Source organism: Larimichthys crocea, chromosome VII (genome assembly GCF_000972845.2).
Source record: "Larimichthys crocea isolate SSNF chromosome VII, L_crocea_2.0, whole genome shotgun sequence".
Lineage (NCBI taxonomy): Eukaryota > Metazoa > Chordata > Actinopteri > Sciaenidae > Larimichthys > Larimichthys crocea.
Window position 1 is genome coordinate 5,784,199 of NC_040017.1, and position 24,186 is coordinate 5,808,384.

At 44.7% G+C, this 24,186-nt stretch overlaps 2 protein-coding genes across 4 annotated transcripts in view; one reads left to right on the forward strand and one right to left on the reverse strand.

The window, feature by feature from the left end:
* Window positions 1-15,058, reverse strand: part of dpf1 (double PHD fingers 1) — a 41,021-nt gene extending 25,963 nt beyond the window's left edge. The window contains exons 1-5 of one of the 3 annotated variants that reach the window (XR_003462575.1): window positions 14,771-15,055; window positions 3,475-3,504; window positions 2,685-2,845; window positions 1,564-1,671; window positions 871-998 (exon numbers count right to left, since the gene is read on the reverse strand). Coding sequence is in view for 2 of the 3 variants with exons in the window: in XM_019270100.2 (XP_019125645.2) it covers window positions 871-998; window positions 1,564-1,671; window positions 2,685-2,845; window positions 3,475-3,504; window positions 14,771-14,883 (540 nt within the window). In the remaining variant the exon portion in view is untranslated. Of the gene's footprint in view, window positions 1-870; window positions 999-1,563; window positions 1,672-2,684; window positions 2,846-3,474; window positions 3,505-14,770 lie in introns of all 3 variants that reach the window. The other 2 variants (XM_027280186.1, XM_019270100.2) reach the window with 2 other exon arrangements.
* Window positions 15,059-16,651: 1,593 nt separating this feature from the next.
* On the forward strand, window positions 16,652-24,186 carry si:ch211-11n16.2 (zinc finger FYVE domain-containing protein 1). Its single transcript, XM_010741230.3, has 12 exons — window positions 16,652-16,803; window positions 17,577-17,858; window positions 18,268-18,490; window positions 18,582-18,799; window positions 18,915-19,021; window positions 19,899-20,007; window positions 20,220-20,317; window positions 20,446-20,563; window positions 20,827-20,997; window positions 21,148-21,340; window positions 21,586-21,684; window positions 22,217-24,186. The coding sequence occupies exons 1-12, from the start codon at window positions 16,681-16,683 to the stop codon at window positions 22,447-22,449; spliced, it is 1,974 nt and encodes a 657-aa protein (XP_010739532.2). The 5' UTR covers window positions 16,652-16,680; the 3' UTR covers window positions 22,450-24,186.

Below are 24,186 nucleotides of genomic sequence, written 5' to 3' on the forward strand. Positions count from 1 at the left end.
AAATGTAGCCAAATGAGAACTGAATTTGTGTGAAATCAGTGGACTACCACGTTGAGTCAAGAGGCTTTTAGCGTCATCTTAGTGTAGGAAAACACTTTATGTTAAAAGATGTTAATATGATTGTGATTACTGCAAAAAGAATATACATAACACTCTGATCTCTGATCCCGAGTCAGAGAACACCTGAAAATGATAGCAGTAAGTGAGCTGCGCATGATGAGTGTTGAAGTAATGCCTGCCTGGGTGAGTCTTGAGCTGGGCTGGAGTCAGGGGAAGCCCTGGATTAGAGGCCTTAAACACTACTCCAGCTCTCCAAGGGGCCACCGTGAGGGCCATTCACTCAACTGCTGATTGATTAGCTGTCCATCTGAATTCAAGAGCAACTGCCTCCGGCTGGTGAAATACTCCAACCTGATGGGTAATAAGTTGTGCTTAGAAGTTACTGAGTGAAACTTGGTGTATGAAGGATGACAAAGAGCAAAGGAGTGGATTGACTTCCCTCCAATGTCCTTCAAATAGTTATTCGCAAGGTTGGTCTGTGAAACATGTGAGTGGAATCCCTGTAAAACACCGAGACTGACTGCAGTGTAATCACACACAATCACAAGCACGAACACACTCGGTGCCAAGCGGGAGTTGTCAGAGCCGCGGGAGCCTGTGTCACTGCCAAAACACACACTCCAAGAGAGACAAAGGCGGAGACAGACAAAGAAACACAAACACAGAGGGTAACGCAGACAGATGAAAGAGATAGACAGCCTGACGTAGGAAGAAAACAACAAGAACAAGACAGAAAGAACAGCAAAGGACTGATGAGAGAGAGAGAGAGAGAGAGAGAGAGAAGGGAAGAAAGAGAAACAAGAGTCTCACCTGACACTCGCTCATAGGCTCTTCTTCCTTGGTTTCTACCTTCTTGTCCAGGGTTTCCCCGGCGAGCAGCGACTCCAACACGGGACCGTCTGGGATGCCCCCCTCCTTCTTTAGGGAGGCTTCATAGTCTAGAAAAAGAGACAATTACAATCAGAAAACAGCGGAGATCTCACAGTCATGCTGACATGCTCAGTCGAGCTGACAGTGCCCCGAGGAAACAAAATTTGGCTGGTTCAATGACGGCACGAGCACTTCATCTTCTGCGCCGTGCAGCCACTGAAGAGATCATCGGAAATTTGTCTAAAATGTCACTTGAGTGTGTATTGCTTGTGGTCGCCTCTCTTCGTGTGACCCACCTGCTGCAGAGTATAAGTGAAGGAGCAAAATATGCAAATTATTCTGACTTGAACTAATAATTTTGACGATATGTACAAACACAAAGCTCAGTGATGACAAAGAGCCGTGGACAGAGCCCTGAACCCCAAGACTTACGGTTATTTAACACTTAATGGCCCTTTCTATATTTTTCAAACCTTGAGGCTACATAAGGGGAATTAAAAAGGTAAATGGCATGTTCTGAGTTCACCATTAATAGCCAGCATAAATTTACAATTAGCAATATCCACCCAGTGGATATGCAGATCACGCAGTTTTGTCAATGGCGAAAGTTATTAAAAATGGCTCCTTAATTACCGATCTTAAACTCGATCGGTACAAGCCGCGGGTCTTCCAGGATGTTTAGCCGCCTCTTCTTGCGCCAGCAGCGAGCGGGATATGTGTACAACTGACCTGGAGCATGACCTGGAACACAGAGGAATACACAGCTCAGTTAGAGGACACCACGATTCGTACATGCATTAGCGCAAGAACAAAACTGGATGATTAGGTCAATTATGGACGGTCTGATGTGGTAGAATCCAGTCCATCCTGCAGGTGGCACAATTGGAAAAGTCAGATATCATCCTCTGGTAACCATGAACGTCTGTAAAAATGTTTAGTTTTATCCATCAGATAGTTGATGAGATATCTGGACGTTAAAATGGCTAATACATGATATGATGAATTCTTACATGTGTCATTATTAATATGTTTTTTAAACTAATAATTTTGTAAAGTTTTATAGCATTGTAGTTGCTGATGAATAATCCGCCATTAAAACATGACTGAATTTAACCAAATAGAAATAAACCTTAAGTCTAAAACATATAGAATATGAATCAATTCAATCTTTCACTTCAATATTATTCTATAAAATCAAGACAACTAAAATCTGACAAACAACAAACAAAAGAATCATACTGGCAGACACCAGGCAAAGACTGCAAACTCAAATTGTCAATACACATTCACACACTCACACACACACACACTCACACACATACACACACACAAATGCATTCTCTCTGGAATAGTTGGTGCCAGCGGCGTATCATTGCCTACAGGGGTGTCTGATTCCTTGCCAAAATACACTGATGTTACAGAGAAAGAGAAAGCGATGAGGAAACACCCTTTGGGGAAAGTTTAAAAAAAGAGAAAAGAAAAAAGAAAAAGAAAGTTGAGGTGTGAAAGGTAGGAGGCCTGGAAATGAGGAGGAGGAGAGAGGAAGGAAAAGAGAGACACAAAACAAGCAGAGCGGAGAAAGGAAGGAAGCCGCGGGACAAATGACTGGAGAGAATAATTTGTGTAGCACAACAGCTGGCAAACACGATGCACACACCAACAAAGAAGAGTCCTCTGGAGTGCTACTCAAGCTCCAGCCAGCCACTTTATTCTGCCCAGGTCAAACACACACACACACACACACACACACACACCTGGTCCACGGTGGTTCTTCTCCATCCAGATGTAACAGTTGCTCTGGGCCACGCCGGTCTGGGAGTCCAGGAAGGGGAGACGCATGGAGCGCTCAGCACACAGGCGGGCATTGTAGCTGCGACAGTGTTCAATGGCCTCCTTATAGAACTCCTCACCAAGACTGAGAGAGAAAAGGGAGAAAGAGGAGGAATAGATAGAGGGAAGGTGTGAAGGGGTCAAAGGTCAAGGGCAAAAAGGGGCGTACGGTCTAATATTAGCAGGGCAACAGGATGCCAGAAGCTCAGCATGGGTGTGTGTGTTTAAGTGTGTATGTGAGTCAACAGATGAAGGCTTTCGAGTGGACTTTCATGGACAGGTGTAGGGCATATTTTTATGTGCATGTGTGTGTGTGCTTCAAGCTGTGTGTGTGCATGTGTGTAAGTCAAAAGGGGCAGTGAGTGGACAGTCATGGGCCGTTACGGTGTGTGTGTGTGTGTTTGAGTGTGTGTATTCGAGGCGAGCTGTGGAGATGCACAGTCCTATTAACCTGGGTCACAGCAGATGAGCTGGCAGCTACACACTGTTCGAATCACACACACACGCGCTAACACACGCACACACAGTACAGTAACACTTCTCCTCTCACTGTGAGGACAATCTATGCACCGTATCATCTCACCTGTGCAAGTGTGAGTTTGATTACCATTCAGCGTAATGTTCGTCTCTTTGTCCCCCCCCCCTCTCGCCCTCCTTCCCTCCCCCCTTCCACCCCCCCTTCTCCCCTCTCCCATCCTTCATCCTCCCTCTTACCTGTTCTTGATGACTGCACCTCCAGATTGCCTGTAGGGAGAAGGAGAAGAAGAAAACAATAGATGTGTGGTGAGTCACTCCTCCACTGCACCCACCTCATCCTTTAAAATCTCTCTGTCATTCTTTCACTCATTTCTTATTTTTCATGTTTTTTTTTTTGTCGCATGTTTAACTTTTTCATACTCTACTACACTTTCCTTTTATTTTGTTAATTTTCATCCCTCTTCACACTTCCCTCTCCTCTCTTTGTTTCTCTTCTGTTAATCACTCCTCTCTAGTGTCTTCCTGCTGAGTGCAGACATCAAGGTCACTCTGCTACACAGACGGTAGATACAGGACACACAAAACTACAGCAATACACACACACACACACACACACACATGCAGAGCTACAGTGCTGGGCCATCACAAAAACAGTGCAGTGATTCGTTCTGTAAAGCTGTTCAAATGTGTTACTGATTAATTGATTGGTTTAATTTTGCAGGAGCGCTCATGGTCTGTGGACAATCAATTGTTGCAATTGAACAATGTGTTTATGGATTATTGCACTCCTGTAATTCACAATAGACAGAAGCAGTGCAGCAAGAGATACTTTTATGTTTTGTATTCCGTTTATTCTACTTCTTCGTCAAAATATGGTGCCTACATTACCCACAATGCAATAATGCACACATCTTCCGCCTTTAAATAGGCTACAGCTATCCCCTGATGAAGAAGACCGCAAGCCTGCGTCTGGCAATAAACCTGATCACATTAACAACTCAGCTAAAGTTTTAATGCTTTGAAAACAAGCTGCATCTAAAGAATAATGACAGAAAAATGTAATTGTGTACAAAAAGCGAAGTAAAAACTTTTTCTAGGGGCGTGTGCATTATGTGCCCAATTTGGTAAACATTAGGTTAGGTTATAGTTAGGATTAGACACCTGCAAATGTTTATTGATTAGTTTTGATCCAAGGAATCCAGGAGAGACCAAATTAGTTTTTACAGGCATAAAATGCCTGAAAACATAATTTCTTTTTAAATGAAGAATAATCACATATTAAAACTATCTGCACTGAAATCTAATCAGCTCCCTCTTTGCCCAAGGCCTGAATTTCTGCCAAATTTAACTGAAATCCGTTGAGTTACAGTTAAATAGTTGATATATCTGCTAATTAACAGACAAAAAGCTAATTTCACAAGACTAAAAGCTTCCTCGGCTGAGGTCATTACTGAAACCAGCTGCAACAACACACAAACAAAACAGATCATCATCTCTGAGTCGAGTTAAAGGTTTGAAAAATGTGACTTTTTGGCCACACACTCAAACAAACAGTGTCCTTCGAATGGATTAGGTCTTGTGACGTAGTCCTGGTTGTAAATAAGCATGAATTTAACTCCACCATCAGACCCAGCAGATGCTGGTGAGGTCTGACAGCTTGTGCACGGCATCTTCAAAACCTCCTAAACCAGTTCTCCAACCTCTTGGGCCATTTCTGGACGTGTGACATTTAAAAGATGTGATTGGGGCGTCAATATGTGGGGCATGCTGTGCTTGTGTCCGTTAATGTGTCGTTGGGAATAAGCAGCTCGCCTTCTGCTGAAGAGAATATGTTTCTGTACAGCTCAGCGCCTGCTGTCGGCTATGTGTGTGACCATTAGAGTATTTTATGGCCTCACTGGTGGTGCGTCACCAGAAATCTCTCCTCACCTCGTTTCACTTTGCTTTAGTGCCGTGCCGGTGATCCTCCACGTGGTTTACAATAAACATGTGATGGAGCAGGATGGAGGCCTGCCTGTCCAAAAACTAGCAGCTTACATCTACACAGCCAGTGAGGTAGGTCTACTGCTCACCTATTATGAGGCACTGCGGATAAAAATACTTGAATTTGGTACCTGCATACGCCTGGTCGAAGCAGAAAGACATAAGTATACCTGCTGTTTGCATATAAATAGTCACAAAGAGGGAGGATAAACACTCACACACTCTGTGAGGTGCCCAAAAACTCAGATTCAGAAAACACAGGTCCAGACAACCTTACTAACATGCTGCTTTCTAAAATATTAAGAGGAGCACGGTGAATAAAAGACTCAGACTTCAAGGCTGCTCTAGTGACCACACTGAAATACCAGAGAGAAAAGGGAAAAAAAAGAAAACATTCAAAATGTAAAACAGCTCACCCCTGAGCTCCCCATCCACCTCCTCCCTCTCCCCTTAGCTCCCCTCTCACTTTAAACCCACTCCTTTCCATCCCTCCATCACCTCCATCCACTCCTCTCTCCTTCCTCCGCCTTTAGAGGCACTGGAATAAGTCTGGTCCCCCTTCGATAAAAAGTTGACAGCTGTAGAAAATGGCTTCTTTCAATTTGGGTGCTCCAAATCTCATTATATTGTGATAGGAGAGCTGCATGACTGTTTGCCTGTTTGGAGGCTCGTAAGGAGAGAAGAGCCGAGGCACTCGAAGTGGAGTCTGAGGGCGAGATACACAAAGAGAAAGTTGGGAGAAGACACTTGAAGAGAAGAGACAAGGAGGAATGAGGTGGGCAGAGGAGGAACGGAGAAGGAGAAAGGAGAAAGTGACATCCACGGAGAGAGAGAGAGGCAGAAATATAGAGAGGCTGAGAGGAAAGAAGGGTGAGGAGAGAATGGGGCAAAAAGTGAGACAGAGAGGGTGGACAAAGAAGTAGAGAGCCCTGCAGTAATAAAGCGGGATGACCTGTGAAAAGACTTCATCTTTTAGCTCGCTGTCGTTTAAAACAAGGCCGCAAAAAACATTTTCTCTGGACCATGAAACCCCTAATACAGATGCAAATAGCTATCAGAGAGCAAATCAGACTCTCAACACCAAACATGTAAAATAATAATCTTCAGCTCTTAGATTTGATTCAGAAATCACATCGAGAAGGTGGCAAACAGTGGAAAGAGCGTGACTGGCAAACATTCGCTCAACTGCTGCCTGTCATTGTGCTGCCTATTGAATCACAAAGAAATCAACCTATTCTTGATTCAGCACGCCTCTGCCTCATGGACCTGCACGTGGTCCTCCAATGCAGAGTTGTTTTAATATTAGCAGCTATCAGCCAGACTGCATCAATAGCAATGTCTGCTGTCAAAATGTGAGGCTAAACGCTGATAGAGGAATAGTTGTAAATATAATTTGCCTCTTTGCTGAGAGTTCATTAGCTTAGCTTAGCACAAAGACTGAAAGCATAAGGAAACAGCTAGCCTGGCGCTGTCTAAAGCTGCCAATATAATCTTCCTTGAAGCAAATGAAGTGTTTTTGCTCAGATTTACTGTACACATATCAGAGAGGTAGAACTCTTCTTATGTAACTCTCAGCAAGAAAGAGAATAAGGGTATTTCCCAACAGGCCGGAGCCATGAGAGGTCTTAAGAGGCCCCCTCTGTTTAAGCTGTCTGAATATAGAAGAAATATCAAAACTATCGGCTGAGATACACGTGAGTAACGCTTCGCTGTTGTTTCAGAACAATGGACGCTGCTTGTGGCGTGTAGGCGACGGGGAAAGTGAGGGGACATTCAACAAGAGAGAGAAAGAGAGAGAGAGCTGCAAGCTGCAAACAGCTGTTTCCACACATCCCCCCTGCTGATGCTGACAGATAATCATTCAGAAATTCAAAAAATATTTAGCGCTCTGCTGCTGAGACGTTCATATGTGAGCGCTGTGATTAATAAATGCATTCTTTGATTTGGAAACAGCCTTATGTTGTTATTGTTAAAGCCTTTTCTGAAACTGAAATTGCCCCCGTGCAATTTTTAACAACCCCCCTCAGTTACTTCATCCTGGCGCCGGGCCACATTCACAAAAAATTTTTTTTTTAACATAGACAAGGATGAAAGGCTTGTATACGTGTTACACGGAGGATTTTTCCTCCCTGTAGAGGGGGAACTCTCACAGTTCTGGCCTTTGGCCACAGTGGGTCCTTTCAACCAGGCAGTTGCTGAAAAACACTGACCACAGGGCAAAGCGCAGAGAAACCAAACTGCCCATCATCGAACCACACAGGCAATGATTTAGAGCTGAAACCTAATTCTGCACACGCACACACACACACACACACACACACACACACACACACACACACACACACATACACACACACACATTAACTGTGGGTGCCTCATTCAACATGAAAACCAATTGTACAATTGGAGCAATCATTTTCATTCTTGTAATATTTTCAACATTTATTTCTATTTCAGGTTTAGCCCGGTTACATTTTTACACTAATGGACACACAACAGACTTGTGACTGCAGACAGAATTAAAAGCAGCTTCTGGAATTAACTGGCACACTGCCATCTCTCTGACAAACTGGAGATGACTACCAAAAATGTCCAGGCAGACATGACGGAAATGACAATCACACACACAGGCCTGCGCTGTGCAAGAGCACCAAAACAACCATAGAGGACACCTGTACACATGCATACACACATCCACACACAGAGAAACATGCAGACAAATAATGCACATGACACTAACATGCATGCACATACAGTATAGAGCATGCTGTAAAGCTGTAACACAGACATACACACACCAAATGAAGAAAGGGAATGGAAGTGCCTGGAGTATTAAGTGTGTGTGTGTGTGTGTGTGTGTGTGTGTGTGTGTGTGTGTATTAATCTAAACCCACATTGAGCTGTCTGCCTCAGACTGCACTAAGCAAACAGCAGGGAGGGAGAGGCCTCCATGAAAACACTAAAGAAACTGGGAACACTGGGAGCACACACACACACACACACAGATATGCGCGCTCCTGTCAGGCAATAGATGTACAGCCTTCCTAAAAAGCACAGCCAACCCACCAGGTCCACCCTGGTTATGCTATTGTCTGAATCTCTGGGTGATCCTTCAAATCCCATCCAGAGGAAGAGGTCCACTTCAGCACTCAGTCCAGTGTTGTGTCCACACACACACAAAAAAACAACACATACACACATATGTACATACACACACACACACATTGCCAGCAGCATTTTCTGGTTTCAGTGCAATTAACCACTCCAATTAGCTGGTTCCCCAACCAATAGAGAAACAGAGGGCTCCCCCTAGAGGTGAAATTACCTCATTGGAAAAGCTGATACGAAATATGAGGAAATCATAAAAATGAGTACACAATTACAACAAAAAAAATGTCAATGCCAACAAAGGATTTCATTTCAATGGTGGTTTCCAACTGGGTGAAATGAGGTAATTAAACTGGAAGAAAATGAAATAGTCCACATGTAAATGGCTTTATGAGGGCTGAGGGCAGATTGTATGGGAGTGATTTGCACTTCAGATTTGTTAGCAAATGTTGTCGAGACCATGGCGGTTAGCTCTGTATGTGTGTGTGTGTGTGTGTGTGTGTGTGTGTGTGTGTGTGTGTGTGTGTGTGTGTGTGTGTTTTAGCTTTAAGCCTGTAAAAACACTTGTGCCTACATACTCAAGGCTGTACACCTGGTCCACACACCTGTCTCATCCACCATTGTCCATCTGTGCAGTTACTCACACACACACACACACACACACACACACACACACACTGGTGTTTTGTGGACTACAGAGCTTTGTGTGTGTGTGTGTGTGTGTGTGTGTTAGTGTGTGTGTATGTGTGTGTTTGGTGGAGAACTAATATCAGGCGGCCTACTACTGTACTGTTCGTCCCCTCCCCCAGCCCCAAACCAGCCCTGCCATGGCTGAACTCAACAGATTAAACTATGCAATATCACCCTTACCAATTCACCCCTCCTCCTCCTCCTCCTCCCTTCACCTCCCCCCATCCTCACCACCCTCAATTCAATTTCTTCTTTCTCTCTCTCTCTCTCTCTCTCTCTCTCTCTCTCTCTCTCTCTCTCTCTCTCTCTCTCACTGAAATGATTTGTCTTTTTTCTCTCTTCTTCCAATCTGCGTGTGCACGTGCGCGTGAACACATTTTCCTGTTCTTCTGAAGATTGCTAGGCTGCAGTGGCAGAGATATATATATTTATATATTTATGCTGGAGTACTAAAATATATGGGGGAAGGCTGCACACACACACACACACACACACACACACACACACGCACACACATATATATATATTTATATATACACACACACACGCACACTGCTGCAGTAGCAAGAAGATGTAGTTCTGCAATATAAAGGAAGAATCCTTAAGACAAACACACACACACACACTAATGCTCCTGTGTGAGTTAAGGTAAACAGGTACAGACACACCTTTGTGTTTGTGTGTGTGTAGTGACAGAGTGCATGTCAGTCACAAAGACAAAGAGGCCGCGCAAACGGTTTGACAGTGACAGACAGACAGATGGACAGACAGGACTGTGTGTGTGTGTGTGTGTGTGTGTGTGCGTGTTTGGCTGCCACACTACCAGCTGGAAAACGTCAGTTTCCTCGAATTGCTGTCACAGCACCATGTGTGTATATGTGCTTGTGTTTGTGTGTGTGTGTGTGTGTGTGTGTGTGTGTGTGTGTGTGTATCTGAAACTGACTGTTTGCATATTTGAACATGACGATGATCTGACAGACAGAAAGGCAGAGTGAGGAAGGTAGGCAGAGGCATCGCCATGCAACACATCGTGTCGTTTCTGTCAGAACTTTGTGTCACCTGCTAGGTGTGATTTTAATGAAGAGTTAGGTTTCATTTCGTGTGTGTGTGTGTGTGTGTGTGTGTGTGTGTGTGTGTGTGTGTGTGTGTGTGTGTGTGTGAGTCTCATTGTCCACTGGGTGTGGTTATCCTGGAGTCACTATAGAACTGAATCACAGGCCTTTCCCTGTGTGTACGTGTGAATTCCTGTTTTTGCTTATATATGCATGCACGCATACCTATTTATGCATGCTGACTCTTTGTGTTTGTGAGAGCATGAATTCCTGACCTATGTGTGTGTGTGGGTGGGTGTGTCTGTGTATATAGCCCATAGCTAGCTGCAGTGTGTATTGAGGGCAGTACATCAGGGTAAGGCAATCTGCCTCTGAACAGCTCCTTCAGGTGAGATTTATCACCACTGCACTTGGCCTCTTATTATGGCGATGGATTCCCTACCTCTGTATGGGGGTGTGCATGTGTGAGTGCATGTTAGTGTGTGTGTGCGTGTGTGTTTTCTTAGTCCACCCCCCCAGGTCTGCATCCTTATTAAAGTGCTGCAGAGGGAAGAAGACGTTGGTTTGTGTTGACTCCACCCTTGACAACTCGTGATAGGGATCCGCTGGACACACACAAACAAGGGGAATAATATAAATGAGGAATGACAGGAGAGACGAGGGATTTTGTTTATTTTCTCTCCTTCTCACACCACGCCTTTTGCATTTTGGACTACAAGTTGCAACCAAAGAAAACTACAAATTCTAAATTTCCTGCCTGGAAGTCACACAAGGTCCCAAAGCAGTGGAGCTGACTGACAGTCAGTTAGGTAGCACTGGAGAAATAGGTCATAGAGCTAAAAATACTTATCTATGTCTCTCTCTTTCTCTTTCTCTCAGTCTCTCTCTATCCTGTCTTCTGAAAAATAAAAAAAGACAAAGTAAAACAGATAGAAAGTCCAAATGAGGCGATGATGAAAGGAATAACTGGAAAAAAGAAACACCCTTAAAAACATCAGACCCCAGGCCTACTCCCATACGTGTAAAGCAAGAAAGGGAATGAGAGTGTATGTGTTTGTGTGTGTGTGTGTGTGTGCGTGTGTGTGTATGTGTGTGTTTCCATCCACGCGGGGTGATGCCGCAGAAATGAGCGAGAGAGGGAATGAAAGGGAGAAAGTGAAAGAGAAAAGAAAGATCTAGAAATGGATGCTCAGACTGTGGTTTCAACCATCACGTGGGGCTGTTTGCACACAGAGCCGGTTATTACATGGAACTCATTTAGCTCGGCTCAGTCAGGCAGGGCAGAAATAATATCATATAGGCCCTGCCACGACTGCTGCCAATACCACAGCACACTATTATCTACACCCCCCCAACACACACATACATACAAACCAGCACAAAGAAGAAGTAATATTGCTGAAATTTATGTGCCACATCAACCGCCATTCTGACAAAATCAAACACCTGCGCCTTTGGAATGATTGTGGCAAAGTCAAATTCTTGCTTTTAATTGAATTTAATTGCTCAGATGTTTTGATTTTGAAGGATTTTATCATCTATTTCATAAACAGGGAACATCAGAAGTGAATGCAACCATTTGGAGGCAGGATCGTCATCCCCTCTTTGTAGCCAAAGTAACACACAAAGGGAAAGATTGTATAATTTGTTAAGAACAGTGGACTATAAACACTTTCTGCCGGTAGATAGTCCAAATCTACACTAAATCCCTATGAAGCAACTCTTAGGAATAAGCTATCCAACAAGCTTTAAGGGGATCTGAGAAAATGCATACAGAATATTTCCTTCAGTACTTTTTTTTGCTGAATATTAAAGTGGTGACATGCCTTGATTCAAAATGTACCAAGAGGAGCCATGGTGGAGGTTGGAGGAGTTGGAAAGAGTGAGTATAAGCAACTTGGAGGGCTCAAATGGTTTGAGGCTGAAAAAGAAGGAAAATGGGAAAAAAAGAAAGAGAGAGAGAGAGGCGAGGGAGACAGAGAGGAAATGGCTGAACAAAAGGGAGATGCTGAGAGAAAGAGTGATGGATGGAGAAAGTGATGAAGAAGGAGGGAGGGAACGTGGGAGACGGGGGGAGAAGCAAGGGGTGATGGGAGGACAGGGAGACAGAAATAAGGAGGGGGAGAGAGATTAAACTAGTCTCTAATCCAGCAGAGAGATAGACAGGAGAGAGGGATGGTAGGGAAATGACCAATAGATTGGAGCTAGCAGCTCTCCTCCACTGATTCGCCTTCACACACAAATGAACCCTACCACTGTACTTCCACACACACACACACACACACACACACACACACATACACGGCTATCACACTGCATTATACACAGCAAGTCTTGGCTGGGTGGTGAGCAGGAATTGTAACTGCTTCCCACAGAATTTACATCCACTGAATTAATTACATTTATTGCTGAGATTCAACAAACTTTAAAGACATTTAGGGACGCAAAAGGCACTGTCTCCGGCGCACAGCCAGCCACCCTATTAGGGGCCAACACTGAACCCAAATTCTTTGCTAGTTGTTTGGCCCATTTTACTGGATAGGCCTCTAATTTGTAAGCCCTCTAATAGCAAGTTTGTTTGTAGACATGTTAATTACCAGGGCTTGTTTAAAAGCCGATCGCAGTGCGGTAACTGGAACGTAGTTAAACCCACACTGCGTAACGATGGCATTTATACAGTTGGTGAGATGTTAAAGGCAGCGTTGATTGCTGTGGCCTTGTGTAATAAATATATTCAGCTTTATTATTGCTCATAGAGTCAGATGCTGTAGTGAAACAGTGTGCCAGCATCCCTGCAGCTCACAATCTGGCTTGCAACTTCGCTGCTTTGTTCAACATCTTCTTCTTTTTCCCTCTTTTGTGTAACTTTAAACACTAAAAATCAATGGAAGCGCACCATTGATAATTGGACACTAGTTCATTAGTTACTGGCCCCTGAGCCTCTTGTTTTAATCATTTACCTGCTGCTCATTTTACCCAGTCATAGTCTCTTCCTGCTGCCACAACCTTGTCTTCCCCCTCCTGTCCTGGTACCACATTGGTATATATATATTCCATGCAAATCACTCGATTTAATCCCCTTGACATGGTGTCAGTGAGGGCCTCTGGGAGCAATCTGGCCACACTTTGGCTCTGCTTGGATGAGCATCCCAAAGAGGAGAGGAGTAAGAGGAGAGGAGAGGAAAGGAGAGGAGAGGAGAGGAGAGGAGAGGAGAGGAGAGGAGAGGAGGAGCTCAAAGGTCCCACGTTACAGCCTCCATCCAGTTTACCTGTCCACTCCTGTTCATCTTCTTAACATTACTCATTAGATCATGTAATTAAACCTTGGTATTATCAGCATTACATCTTTATTTTCCTGCTATTGAGGTGTGTGCTTTTCTATGAGTGTGGCCAAAACACTAAAATAGCATCACAGTCAATCAGGGCAGCACACAGTTGCTCAATCAGTACCATTCTAGTTTCCTGTCGCCTGTGAAGTGCTTTTCATAGCAGGCACGTACAGGCCAGTCGTTCATGGATTTGCACGAAATGTCGCCTGTGTCTGCATCTCAGAGAGGCTGACAGACAGACAGAAAGACAGGCAGGCAGACAGACAGACAGTCTATATCCCACATCCCAGCTCAGGTGAAACCTGTGCAGCATCCGATGGTGCGCCCATGTTTTTTTTGCACACAGGTCCATGACTTTTCTTTGTTTCAAACATGCCTAAGCTGGATCTTTTGTTTGCTCAAACACTCCTCGCTTGTATGTTTTTATTGGACCTATCTATTGTGAGGTTTTGGCTAGATCTCTAAGAAGTACCCGCTGACAGACGCACATCAGCCACCTTTTTGGCCGGGTGCCCAGGCGGGCAGCAGGCGTCTGCATTCCGGTGAAACCAGTCTCAGAAAAACAAACAAAAAAAAAATTGACCCCCCCCCTCCACCAAAAAAAAAAAAAAAAAAAAAACCTGCACAAAGAGGATCATTACAGGAGAAACATCACCGGGAATCTACCCGTTTAAAGAGCCACAAATACCCGTCAAGATGCACGTTATGTGTAAAACCCCAGATAGCAATTTAGATTTTATTATAGGCTTTATTATAGGCGCAAAGCAAGTCTCGGAGTTAAAGCCGTGCACCAGCGTATTTACCTCAGCCTATATATTTCCGAGTGGTCCGGCACTGAAGGAAACGCTGCAGCCTAAAAGCAGTGAGCTCCATACTTCTTACCTGTTTACCCCCCTCTCTCTGTCCACAAGAAAATGTGCACACAGGTACTGTAAAGCCATCTAAGCTACCTGCCTCCCGGCCAGCCTGCCGCTCCAGCCTGGCTTTGACCGTGATCTTGGCTGGCTACACTGGCAAGGGACATACCGGGTCACCCAAATCTACCTCCAGCATTCCTCCATATCCCTGCACACACGCTGCTGTTGGCTCAGGGAAATGATATGAATTGCATCGGAGCGCACAATAATCCCCTCATGCCATAAAAACAGGACCCCCCCTCCTCCACTCTCTCTTCCGCCAGCTTCAAATATAACTTTTCTTTAGGGCTGATCCCGCTGACATTATCTCCATCTCTGCTGTATGCACTGCATGTATAGATGTGTTGGTAATCATGCTGAGAAATATCTGGGAATTCAAGGCTCTGAAATTACACTGACAGCATGCACAAATACAAAAAAAGCGCAAAGCGCTCAGGAAATGTGTTGTACTTACGATTTGAGGGGGTTCTGTACCGCTGTGGCCATTTTGATATAGTATGATAGAATGCAACACTGCAGAGCCCGGTATTGTACATGTAATGTAGCAGCTATTTCAATTTCATTCATTCTCTGGGGCTGCGGCTGGAGCGAGCAGCCAATGGGAGGAGGGAGCGCTCTGTGACAGCTTTGGGGAAGTGTAGTTTTTTAACCCATGTCAACATGAGACATAACGAGGAGGAGCGCACTACAAATACCAGCGGGGGTAGCGGTTTAAGTAGACCACAGTCCCGCCTCGGACTTGTAAAGGCAAAGCCATCCAAATTTATATTGAAAAAAAAAAAAAAAAAAAAAAAAAAAAAACGTCTACAGTTATGTCAAGGTTGGGTTGCAGGGCTGTCTGTCAGTCTGAGGATGCCGGCTGCTCTTGTGCATTGTTGTCTTGTGTGGATGATGAGGGTGGGCTTGAATCTGTGCCGTGTTAGTCCTGAAATTGCATCAGATAGTAGTGGCAACTTGATGGATAGATTTCACGCTGTAGGCTGGTTTTAAAGAGAGAATACTGTGGTGAAATCATTTCTATTTATTATTTAGTGCAGGGACAGCAGGTGGGTATGGATGTAAATCTAGTGACACCTTCACTGTGTGCTCCTTATAGAAAACAAGGAGCACAAAAGAACGCGGAAACAATCTTATTTTCATTAAAACGTTACAGAATCTCCCTGAAACATGCAAAGGTGGCCAACTTTACTCTCCTAATGAAAAACTGGATAACATTTAGATTAAATTACAGGCTATTACCGCTCATGACAAGTTTATATGATCTATTTTAGGGTAAATTAAGAGCCGTTGTGTCTACATAACCTTACATTAGTGTTGATGGGGCCCATAGTTAATCTTATATTATCCATGCTAGGTAGCCGCGCACTGAGCAGCTTTAATTATTCATTAATCAGGGGCGATGGGTTGGGAGTAGGCCTATAATTGATTCTTTCAGACATTTGTCTCTCATGGTTGAGCCCGGAGTAATGCAAGGACCCTCTCCAGTGCTCCTCATTCCCTTCCACCCTTCATTCCTTCCTACATCAATTCCTTCCCAAAGCTGCTTACATACTTTTGTATCATTATTTCCCATGCAATTGGATGCTTAATTCTAGAGAGTAATGGAAGGAAGGAAGGAAGGAAGGAAGGAAGGAAGGAAGGAAAGAAGGAAGCAAGGGAGGGAGGGAGGAAGGAGCTCAGACAGGACAGTCAGAGCAGCAATGCTGGAATTTCTTTCTCCATGTCATGTTAGCAGCAGTGGCGCCGCTCTGAAGCCATTCAGTGACATGTGATATTTATAGATCTGTGCTAACAAATATTTAATGAACATTAGCAAGCAGCTCTAACATGGCAGCACTGCTCCAATAAAACACTCTCTGCCGGTTCAATGGAAACTTTGTGTTATTGCCGGGAATGAGTTGTGATATAGGTTATATTTTTTCAGCTCTGCGTGGTGGAACAGATACATGAAATTCAATCTTGTTTGCTTTGCATGATCGCTCTGAGTTTTAAAAAACCTGCAGCAGGACGCACAGTGGATTTATGGCTCCGTGAGTTCATCATCTCTTCTCATTTTTACACTTTCTTATCCTCTGATTTCACAAGTTTGTTGAATGACAGGTCGTGTGTGCTGTTCTCCGTTTTGGCCACAGGGTGGCGCTGATACACCGCTCAAACCAAACCGTACACACACACACACACACACACACACACACACAGCGTCCTTACGTCACCGCCTACGTCCCCTGGCTCCCCCTCAGCGTGCAGCCGTACACGCGCTGATGTTGTGATGCTGACGGGCTGACTGAGCAGGGGAGTCATGTTGAACTTTCGCTTTGCCTTTTCCGCCGTCTCAAACATGCCGTGCTGAGCGATTCAACAACGATGTCCGACATACTGATGATGGAAATGGAGAGCGTGTCGATCAGCGGCCCGGTGAAGGCGGAGGAGCGTCCGGCGGACGGCGCCGCGAGCTTCCTGCTGGTGGACGAGCAGGAAAACCTGCAGGTAAAGTTAGCCGACGGCGGCTAGCACGTAGCTGCTAGGCTGAGAAGGAAAACACACTGTGTGACGGAGCTAACTGCTAGCAGCTAGCAGCTAGCTCACTAAAGTCAGTGCCGTGTTGTTGTTGTTGTTGTTGTTTTCAACTTGAAGTCAGCTCGTGACACGTTTGTGTTGAGAACGCGACACGGGAACGAGGACAGCTTTTACCCGTGACGTGTTTCAGCTAACGAGGGCTCAGGACTCCTGGAAGGACTACAAAATAAAAGCATGAGCTATGATAGAGGGAGACAGAGCAGCACACGGACTGTTCGTTGGGAAAGTCCCTGATGAGTCATGCAGCTCAGCTGACCCCACAGCGTTGTTGTTCCTGTCGTGCAAAGTGCAGAAGATAAAGATTATTTAAGCTCAGATTAGTCTGAGCAGCTGTTGATGAACACAGCCTCCAGGTTGTTGTGGCCTTAATGTGAATAGTCTAGTAGATAACACAACACACTTCCTTGTCATTTAGGAGCATACACATCCACACATGGCACAGCCTTTAGGAGCAATTTGGGGTTCAGTATCTTAGATACAAAGATGCTTCAACATGCAGACTGGAGGAGCCGGGGATCGAACCACCGATCATCTGATTAGTGGACAATCTGCTCTACCTCCTGAGCCACAGCCACTCCCCCAATTCATTCTCCTCAACCATTCACACAAACTCAGTAAGATTTTCCATTCGATGAAGTCAGCAGGTATGTCCACAAACAACTTCCCCGTGTTCTTCCTCCCAGGTCCGCGATGAGTCCGACTTCGTGGACAGACTTTGCTGCGGGGACGTGGCCGGAGTCAAGGTGCTCTCCATCTTCGGCAACACCGGCGACGGCAAGTCCCACACCCTCAACCACATCCTGTTTGGTGGCAAGAGCATGTTCTACACCTCCAAGTCCCCCAGCTCCTGTACGGTGGGAGTGTGGGCGGCGTATGACCCTACACTCAGCCTGGTCGCCCTGGATACTGAGGGTCTCTTGGGGGCTGCAGCCAATCAGAACCAGAGGATGAGGCTGCTGCTGAAGGTGAGTTTTAGTGGTCGCTGGTTTGTTTTAGTTGGAATGAACTGATAGCCAGATGTGTTCACACGAAATAGTTTTTCTTAGTTTGGCGTCACCATGACATTTCTTAATAGATCCACTATGGCATCTTGGGAGCTTCAGGTCCAGCTCAGTGTTGCTCCAGGGTCATGTGATGATGGCAGTATTGGTACACAGGTGTGAGAGAGGCATGGACACGTCATGTGTGTCTCTGTACATTTAGTTTGCTGGTAAAATGATGTCACACGATGTGAATTTTAGCAGGTACTGTGTGTTCAACAAAACGGTGTATTCTCTTAATTACCTTATTATTTCTTCCTTAGAGTGCTCCAACCTTCATGCTGTAGTCATGTCCTGTTTTCTAGGCCAAGTTAAACTGTTCTATGTTTTCCAGGTGTTGGCGGTGTCTGATATAGTCGTCTATCGTACACGGGCAGAGCGCTTGCACAACGATATGTTCGTCTTCCTGAGCAGCGCCTCGGGAGCCTACCTGAAACACTTCACCCCAGAGCTCAGGGACCTCTCCAGCCGATGTGGTCTAGACGTGCCCCTCTCTTCTCTTGGGCCTGCCATTATCGTGTTCCAGGAGACGACACACACCCAGTTGCTCGGTCACGGTAGGACATGGAAATATATTTTCATGGCTTTTAGTTTTTTGGTTTTGCGGCTCTGTCCAACTAAAATTTCTTTTCCTGTCCTTCCTTGTAGATTCTAAGTTGACTGGCCATGCTGACACGCTGCTCCAGAAACGTTTTCACGACCTGGGCTTGGGGACGGAGGCCTTCAGCTCGGTGCAGTATGTAGGCACCCAGACCATCACACCTCCCACTGACTACAGCAAGCTGCTGGAGGCCGTCAGGCAGCAAGTGAAGAACACTCACACACGCTCCCCCAGACAGCCCGGGATAGTGTTTCGTGCTCTGGAAGTAAGCAGTGGATTATATTTAGAGAAAACAGAGAGATGAAGAAGATTTAGTTCAATGTTAGTCTGGTGGTCTAGATCCATTTCTTATTTTGTGTCCTGTTCTTTTTACACTTTAGGCCCTAAGCGAGCGTTTCTGTGGGGAACTGTCTGATGACAAGATGACCATGTACTCCTTCTTTCCAGACGAGTACTTCACCTGCTCCGCTGTCTGCCTCAGCTGCAAGTAAGTCATTCTAAACACTTTAAGCTGGTTCTCAGTCTCATGGTTGAATTGCACCTCAAGGATTTTGACTGAAACTCTGTTCAACAAATAAATAAATCGGGTCATTCATTTGGAGAAGAGGCAATTCTCTTGTCTACACCTGTGCAAAGTTAAACTTCTGAGCACATAGCTTCAGTGAATATGTATTTTATCATTCTATTACTGGTTTGCAAATCAGTCAACTGTCCATTACTTTGTTTCTTAAAGAAGAGTATCATTCATTTGACCTTGAAGTCTTGGAAACAGTCTGATGACCGTTCAAGCTAAAAGCATTTTCCACTGTGGCGTCAGTGTCATCTACTGCCGTCTTCCTCCCGTTTATAGATGAAATCAAACCTCAGCATTACCAGTGATCTGCAGATTGGTCTGATGCATCCTTGCAAACTGTAGACACTGTGTACTATAGTTTCAACATACTTTCCTGGTAGTACATGTAGAGTTTTGAGGGAGGGGGTTTGTAGAAGAAAAAGAGTTTTTATAGTCTAAAGTCTGTCGGGGATAAAACTAATTCTAAATATAATTCTTTCTACTGAAAACACTCAAGCTCTTTCTTCAGGATCTTCAGACAGCATATAAAGACATTTATTGGCAGATGGAAACAGAAACAGAAATCTTTCAACCATCTCTGAGCTGGAATTTATCCTGTAAAAGCCGAAATCTGTTGTTGCTCTTGCGGCTGTCAACTGTCTCCCTAGTGGGACACATAAAATCTGATGTGTTTTCCATATTCTCTGGAAAGGAGAAGCGGGAGTCCCCTACTCTTTGTGGGATTTAGTCTTGGATGAACAGATTGTACACGTTGTTTAGGCTTTTTCAGAACGTTTGGTCTCGTCTCCAGCATTCGCTGTAAAAACGGAATGAACCATCTGAGAGACAGGGTCCCCCACATGGCAGATGGACTGTGCCAGTACGCACACCAGTACAACAACAAGGTCCTCATCTGTAAGGTAAGACTGACGCCCGACTGCTAGTTTAGGTGAACTGGGAGTGTGGAAAGTGATGTTAATGTGGATTGTACCTGGATGTCTCATGCTGTGTCTCGTTCCGTTGCTCCCTTTCTTCTTTCTTTCTTATGAAAACATTCTTCATACACTCTCTGTATTATTATAAAACATTCTTCATACACTCTCTGTATTATTTTCTGTGTTTTTATCTCCAGCGGTGCTATGAAGGAGGCAGAGAGGTGATTGTCGTGCCCAAGACATCGGCTTCCAGTGACAACCCATGGTTTGGACTGGCCACGTATGCCTGGTCGGGGTATGTAAATATACACACAGAGACAGTCACACACACACACACACACACACACACACACACACACACACTCACTCATCTTTTGCCTTTTATCCAACTATCTCATGCCATCTTCCCACCTCACCTCTCAGGTATGTGTTGGAGTGTGGCAACTGTGGTGTAATCTACCGCAGCAGACAGTACTGGATGGGAAACCAGGACCCTGAGAGCGGCGTGGTGCGATCTGAGGTCAAACATGTCTGGGAGGGGGTGAGTGCTCCACCCTTCTTTTCTTCCTCCTGGTTCGAGTTTCAGTCCAGAAATAACAGAATAATGAAATGATTGTTCAGGTGCCCGATGGATGAGACTAGCATGCCCAACTATTCATTGAAGCCTGAACATGTAGAAACCTAGATACCTGTGCAACATGCAGAACCTCTGCTCTTAAAACACTAAAACAAGAACATCTTCTATGAAGTTTGGTGTGCAGCCTCATTTTCTCTCATCCCTCCGTCCGTCTCTTTACTCCTCAGTCGGACACATTTCTGACGACCCACCAGAACGCAGCCCAGAGGGTCCTGGATGGGATGAACTTCGTGATCCAGTCAGTGTCAGAATACAGCACAGGCCCCATCAACACTGTCACTGACTGGCTCACTGACCAGGTGGCGCCGCCGTACTGGAGACCCAACACAGAGATCACTGTGAGTACGAAGAGTCAAAGCCAAGAACAAACCCTTTGAAACACACAAAACTTTGACAGCTTTAAATAAATGATTCACTCGGTGCCAGCAGCAAAGTTATCACGTCTCTCCTTCCACTATTAAATCTCTCTCTCTCTCTCTCTCCGCCAGGCCTGTCATGGCTGCAAGAAGGTGTTCGTGGAGGCAGAGAGAAAGCACCACTGCCGGTCATGCGGCGAGGGTTTCTGTCATCCCTGCTCTAGCCACAGGATGCCGGTGCCAGAGAGAGGCTGGGGCAGCGGGCCCGTCAGGGTGTGTAAGGCCTGCTACCGTCAGGGAGGACCAGGTGACACTAACAGCCAAGGTGAGACACTTCCAACCAATGAATGCACTTCAACCAGGCAGCTTGTGTTAAATTGCATAAATGTTATTTTAATAAAGCGGGAAGTATTGACAGATGTTTTTTACATTACTGAACAGGCCAGTGAACATGATGACCAGTCGGACCTTTCATTTACTAGCTGCTCATTCGTCCTTTCAAAGCTAAACTGCTACTTTATTGTATTCTCTGTGTTATGTGCTGCACATGTGCGTCACTCTTTCCTTCAGTGTGTAAGGTGGAGCCTCGCGGTCTGATAGCTCGCAGGGTGACGGAGGTGGCCCAGTCCACGGTTCACATGGTCACCACAGCTGTGGACTATCCTCTCTGTGAGTGCAGCTGCATTTCACCATCACACATTGACTCAGCGCTCTGCAGCAGACTGCCACATTGTTTCTCAGATGATTCTTATTACTAATTTTGCTGTACAAAAATGTGGTTTGGCTTTTCTGTTTGTTTGTCTGGTATAAGCCTAAGTGGAAGTGAATTGTGACATCGTTAAGAGGAGGGAAAAAAAAACATGAACCCTGAATTTGTGCTGGTAGTGACAAGTAGTTCATTCTAAATTCTGGAAAATGAGATAGGAATGCTGAACCACTGGGCCTCTTTGACCTGATGGCTCAGCTGTAAGGCATAAATAAACATCTAATTATGTACAATCTGTCCATCCATCCATCTGAGATTTTTAATATCTGCCTGGAGATTCACACCATAAACATTAATGAAGCTCAGGATCCTCTAAAGTGATTCACAGCCACCGCAGTGCATATAATGTTCTGCTCAGGCACGGATATTTATGATAGATAAAAATCATATACAGTCCCTGCTTAACATAATAAATATTCCATCCACTCCACTCAGGTTTTGTGAAAGACGTGGCCCGGCCAGACTACTGGGTGCCAGACCAGGACATCACTCAGTGCCACCAGTGCTCCAAAACGTTCACTCCGGCAATGTCCAAGCACCACTGCAGGGCCTGTGGCCAGGGTGTATGCGGTCCCTGCTCCACACACATCAGACCCGTGCCCTCTCGAGGCTGGGACCACCCAGTCAGAGTGTGTGACAGCTGCCATGCCCGCACAGATAGTCTGTGAGCCTTTCTTTTTTTCTTTTTTTTTAAACCAGGAGAACTTCTTAAAGCGCACTCAGTCTTCCTCAGATGATCCACACACAAACCACTGTGAATCCTGGCACTGTCGCTACGAGAAAACACAGAGGGTCGATCCTAACGGCACTAAATGCTAAAACTGGAATCAGCTTCAGTTTTGCGTGAAAAGACAGGATGTTTTGAAGCTTAAAGTGGTCGCCACCTGGGCGTGACCTAGCATCGGCTTTTCATCTCATCTGCCTGCCTTTACCAACTGATTCTGCAGCAGTCACTTACAGCCCCACTGCACCAGTCAATCTGCTCTAAAAAACCAACTGGACGTGCGATTTTAACTTGTGGAAATGTTTTAAAACCGACACACAACTCCTCTCAACTCTCATTAGGACAGCAGAGCTTAAAACTCTGAACTGAACTCAAGTGTGGTCTTCCTTGTGTTTGCATGGCCCTGCAAAAGTAGTAAAACAAAGGGATGCACTGGGAATAATGTGAGATTTTAAACTTAAAGGGATTTTAAAAGCCACCAAAAAGTAGAGAACACGTGAGCTGATTTATCCTCCTTTTTCTGAAACATCTCTCTCTCTCTCTGGGGCATGAAAGTTACGGACAGTGTGTGTGACTGTACTCCAGGCAGAATGAGATACAAGATGAAGAAACACGAGATACAGCAGTGTGTGTGCCTTCACGGGAGTCTTAATTCCCAATTCCAAAGCCCCTCAGGCTCGCTTTTTGGGGAGTAATGAGATTATTTGTGCCTAATTACAGAGCACTGTAATTTACAGCCTCAGATCTAACCCTTACAGTTGTATCTACAATAGGGTGAAATTGGTAGGAAAAGAAAATGTGTAGCACATTATAGACATTCCACTGTATGGAAATACCTGTGTACTGATGTAGACTTACCATTCTGAGGTTCTTATAGAAAGTGAGCACTCTCTTGAGCCTCTGATGCGTCAGAAAGCTCTCAGTATAATGAATACCTGCGCTAGACTGAACAATTGAGTTGTTTTGCTATGCGAAAGGCACTCAAATAATTTGCAATGTAAAGCGCAAATTATACACTTGTTGATGGAAAATGACACTTTCCATCAAAGGGACTTTCTCCGCGTAATATACTGGATGCATTAATGCCATTTATCTCTCTGTCTAGAAATAATCAATTGAGTTTTCCAGTGAAATCTAGCAACTGACAATCTTTATTTTTTTCTTTCATAAATCAAACTTCAAATAAAGACAACAAAGAAAATATTTAATCTCTACAGATGTATTCTGTCATTTCCCACCTTCACTCTCTAATCTCTGCCTCAATGACATTCATGTTTTATTTGCACGAACGGGGATTCAATTTTGTCGCAAACGTAATTAAATGACACAAAGACAACATGGCAACACGTGGCTCAAATAATTATTAACCTGCCAAGTAATGAAAAATCAGTGGATAATTACACAGCAGGGTTTGGTAAAATTGAATTCATTTTTTATTGTTCTTTATAGCCAGTGTTGGAAAATATACATCTCTGACATGTTTATATTCAGAGCAGGAGAGATAAAAGAAATGTGCTGATCGTCCGTGCGTCCTAATCAACAGTACCTCTGTAGCTTCTCTTTGAATTGATCGTCAGGGAGTTATTTAGCTAATTCTATGTAGATTTTTCTAATACTGTATTGTAATAAGTTTGATTGTTTAATCCTATTTTCCCACTGCCCATAAAACATTTTTTTATTA